The 4,314-nt window shown below is 43.6% G+C and overlaps 1 protein-coding gene across 1 annotated transcript; it reads left to right on the top strand.

Annotated features, from left to right (window-relative positions):
- Positions 1-62: 62 nt before the first annotated feature.
- On the top strand, positions 63-1,685 carry LOC109828577 (serine/arginine-rich splicing factor RSZ22A-like). Its single transcript, XM_020395540.1, has 2 exons — positions 63-1,126; positions 1,435-1,685. Exons 1-2 carry the CDS (start codon positions 637-639, stop codon positions 1,470-1,472), a joined length of 528 nt encoding a protein of 175 aa, XP_020251129.1. The 5' UTR covers positions 63-636; the 3' UTR covers positions 1,473-1,685.
- The last annotated feature ends 2,629 nt before the right edge of the window (positions 1,686-4,314 follow it).

The raw sequence follows: 4,314 nt of genomic DNA, 5'->3' as shown, positions 1-4,314 counted from the left end.
TTGTAATGAATACTGCTCTCTTGTTCTGTTTTCTATTCATTTTTGAGTGAAGGATTATTGAATCCAACATGGTATCAGAGCACGCCGATCTGATCGATCAAATGAAGACGACGAAGTCCCCGATCTGAGCGATCAAACGAAGACGACAAAGCGCCGCCGTCGCCAGTTACACCAGATCCGTCGCCATCCGAACTCGCCGACGCCAGATCCCTCGACCTCAGACCCCAGATCTGTCTCACCGACCCCAGATCCGGTGCTCTCAGTGCTCGCCGAGTACGTCGTTGTTCTCGAGCTGCTTAGCTTCAGCTGGTGAGCAAAAGAGTCCACCTTTATTAGCGGAAAGAGGAATCGAGCATCAAAGATGGCGCCTTTGAGAGAGAGGCGGGGTCAGAGACGTTTTATTTAAGGGTCAACACTACCAGAAACAGTCACCTTGCCGTGGTCTGGATCGATGCTGACAGTATAAACCCCATCAATCTTCTGGAGCAATTTCTTGACTTTCTGCTTGCATCCATCACAGTGAATGTGCACTTTAAGAACACATGTCTGTATCTTAAGGAAGTTCTGATCTCATTGTTGCTAGATTATTTGTTGCTGTTGATGTCTGATAGGTAGTCAATTAATTTGTTGGTGGCAATGTCTCCTGTTTATGTTGGGAACTTGGACCCACGTGTTACTAAACGGGATCTGGAGGATGAGTTTCGTACATACGGAGTTATAAGAAGTATTTGGGTCGCTAGAAGGCCACTTGGTTATGCGTTTATTGATTTTGATGATCGCCGAGATGCCCAAGATGCAATCTGTGACTTGGATGGTAAACATGGCTGGAGGATCGAGCTTTCCCACAACTGTAAAGATCGTGGCAGAGGCGGGCGTGGTGGTCGTGATCGTGGTGGGCAACATAAGACATTTTCTGGGGGTCATCCTCGGAACAGTTATTCTCATTCATCCACTGCATTGGTACCATCATCGGATCACCTGAGTCTGAATTCTTACAGGAGTCCTAATATTGATTCTATAGCTGAGCAGTTTGAGAGATTTATTGCAAGCCAGTTCCAGTTTCAGTCCCAAAGTCAGCCTCACCCTCTGTCTCAGCCCTATGCCACGTCTGTTCCATTTACCTCAGGTTTGTCATCATCAAATGGTTCAGGTACCATCTCGTCTCATTGGGTTTTAGACTCTGGAGCCTCCCATCATATGTCTCCTAACTGTTCATCATTTACATCCATGAGTAGTAATCCCCCATCTACCTCCGTTATGACAGCTGATGGCACACCCATGCCATTAGCAGGCATTGGTACCATTCACACAACAAATATATCCTTATCTGATGTTTATTACATTCCAAAGTTGACTATGAGTCTTGTTTCTGTTGGTCAATTATGTGATTCTGGATATTCTGTTCATTTTTCTTCTACCTCTTGTCATGTGCAGGATCCAAAATCCAAGAAAATGATTGGGACAGGCCGTAGAAAGGGGGGACTTTATGTTTTGGATGACCTGCAAATTCCTGTTCATGCTGCTGCAACGGGTGTTGATCTATCTTCTTTTCATTTGACATCTTCCTCTTCTAAGTTTTATTTGTGGCACTCTCGACTTGGTCATGTTTCGGGCTCTCGCCTAAAATTTATGAGTAATAGTGGTGTTTTAGGTGACTTGCATTCTCATGATATTTCCGATTGTAGTGGGTGTAAACTTGGAAAATTTTCTGCCTTACCCTTTAGTACAAGTACATCTACCTCATTTGCACCTTTTGATTTGGTTCATTCTGATGTTTGGGGTCCTGCTCCTATTTCTACTAAAGGGGGGTCTAGATATTATGTTTCTTTTATTGATGATTACACTCGTTACTGTTGGGTTTATTTGATGAAACGACGTTCTGATTTCATTAATATTTATACAGAGTTTCAAGCATATGTCAAAACACAATTCTCTGCTGTTGTAAAATGTTTCCGTTCTGATTTGGGTGGGGAATATACTAAGGGGGATCTTTCTGACATTTTTGTATCTGATGGTACCGTGCATCAAACTTCTTGTACGGATACCCCACAACAAAATGGGGTAGCTGAAAGGAAACATAGACACATTGTTGAGACTACCCGTTCTATGCTTTTGTCTGCTCATGTCCCTAGTGAGTTTTGGGGAGAAGCAGTCCTTACATCTGTTTATCTCATCAATAGGATCCCCACTTCCCATAACTCAGGCATTTCTCCTTTTGCTAGATTATTTGGTCACACCCCTGAGTATTCTCATTTGAGGGTTTTTGGTTCTACATGTTTTGTTCTTCGTCCACATGTAGAACGTACTAAGTTATCCTCTCGCGTTGCTATATGTGTATTTCTTGGTTATGGTGCTGGGCAAAAAGGTTATCGCTGTTATGATCCAGACTCTAGAAAATTGTATGTCTCTCGTCATGTTTCCTTTCTTGAGCATATTCCTTATTTTTCCCTTCCAGCTAGCTCGCATGGTATGACTAAATCTGATCTTATTCAAATTAATCCTTTCAATGATGATTGCCCATCCGATTCTCGGCCCTCTGTACTTGATCTGTCATCTATACCGTCTTTTCCTTCTCAGCCTTCTTGCAGGTCTCACGAAGGTAACAGTCCACCCCCTGCTATAGCTACTCCAGAACCTCTTGTGATTGCGGATCCCGACCCACCTCGCTACCCCACACGCACTCGTAAGTCCACCCAGTTACCAGATTTTGCTTATTCTTGTTATTCTCCATCTTTTTCTTCTTTTTTAGTTTCTATTAATTCTTTCTGTGAGCCTACCTCTTACTCAGAGGCAGTTCGTGATCCTGCTTGGCAAAGGGCTATGGCTGAGGAACTGTCTGCTTTGGACAGAACTGGTACTTGGGATTTGATTTTTCTTCCGCATGGTAAGAAAACGATTGGCTCTCGATGGGTATACAAAATTAAGACAAAATCTGATGGTTCTATTGAGCGGTACAAAGCCCGGGTTGTAGCAAAGGGGTTTGCTCAGGAGTATGGTATGGATTATGAGGAGACTTTTGCCCCTGTTGCAAAGATGACATCTGTTCGGGTTCTTATCGCGGTTGCGTCTATTCGTCAGTGGCATATTTCGCAATTGGATGTTAAAAATTCCTTCTTGAATGGTGATCTTAAAGAAGAAGTATATATGGTTCCTCCACCAGGTGTTTCACATAGTCCAGGGCAGGTTTGTAGGCTTAAGAAGGCCCTATATGGTCTTAAACAAGCCCCTCGCGCATGGTTTGACAAATTCTCCTCGGTAGTCACTTCTCTTGGCTTTGTTTCTAGCCATCATGATTCGGCATTGTTTGTTCGCTCATCTTCTACAGGCCGTATTTTGCTCCTGTTGTATGTTGATGATATGATCATTACAGGTGATGATATTGATGGTATCGCAGATCTAAAATCTACCTTGTCTCGTTGCTTTGATATGAAAGATTTAGGTTCTCTACGCTACTTTTTAGGTATCGAGGTAGCTTCTTCGGAGAAGGGTTATCTTCTCTCTCAGTCTAAATATACTGCTGATATTATTGAGCGAGCCCGCCTTACAGATACTCGTACTGTTGATTCCCCACTTGAGTTGAATGCTCGCTACGTTCCTACCGATGGTACTCCTCTTGCAGATCCCACTCTATATCGTTCTGTTGTTGGTAGCCTGGTATATCTGACTATTACTCGCCCGGATATTGCTTATGCTGTTCACATTGTTAGTCAATTTGTTTCCTCTCCTACATCTATACATTGGGCTGCTGTTATACGCATTCTGCGTTATCTTCGGGGCACCCTTTATCAGAGTCTTTTGTTCCCCTCAACCTCATCCTTGGAGCTTCGTGCATTTTCTGATGCAGATTGGGCTGGTGACCCAACGGATCGGAAATCTACTACCGGTTACTGTGTATTTTTAGGTGATTCTCTCATTTCTTGGAAGAGTAAGAAACAAGATGTTGTTTCTCGCTCTTCAACTGAGGCAGAGTATCGTGCTATGGCTTCCACTACGTGTGAGATTGTATGGCTGCGTTGGTTATTAGCTGATATGGGTGTACTTCTCTCTTCCCCTACACCGATGTACTGTGATAATAAGAGTGCTATTCAGATTGCGCACAACACAGTTTTTCATGAACGCAGCAAACATATTGAGATCGATTGTCATGTGACTCGTTATCATCTCCAGCATGAGACTCTTTCTTTGCCCTTTGTTTCGTCCTCTATGCAACTTGCAGATTTCTTCACGAAGGCTCATACCCTCCAGCGTCATTGGTTCTTTGTTGGCAAACTCTCGATGCTTCTTGCTGCCCCATCGCGAGTTTGAGGGGGGATG

The sequence above is a fragment of the Asparagus officinalis genome, unplaced genomic scaffold (assembly GCF_001876935.1).
Source record: "Asparagus officinalis unplaced genomic scaffold, Aspof.V1 AsparagusV1_Un2441, whole genome shotgun sequence".
Taxonomy (NCBI): domain Eukaryota; kingdom Viridiplantae; phylum Streptophyta; class Magnoliopsida; order Asparagales; family Asparagaceae; genus Asparagus; species Asparagus officinalis.
This window is presented reverse-complemented; position numbering and strand designations above follow the sequence as displayed.

Excerpts from the sequence above, each read along its gene's own strand:
- LOC109828577 (XM_020395540.1), top strand. The coding sequence starts at position 637 with ATGTCTCCTGTTTATGTTGGGAACTTGGACCCACGTGTTACTAAACGG. Across the intron at positions 1,127-1,434 it reads GTCTGTTCCATTTACCTCAG|GATCCAAAATCCAAGAAAAT; the intron begins GTTTGTCATCAT and ends TGTCATGTGCAG.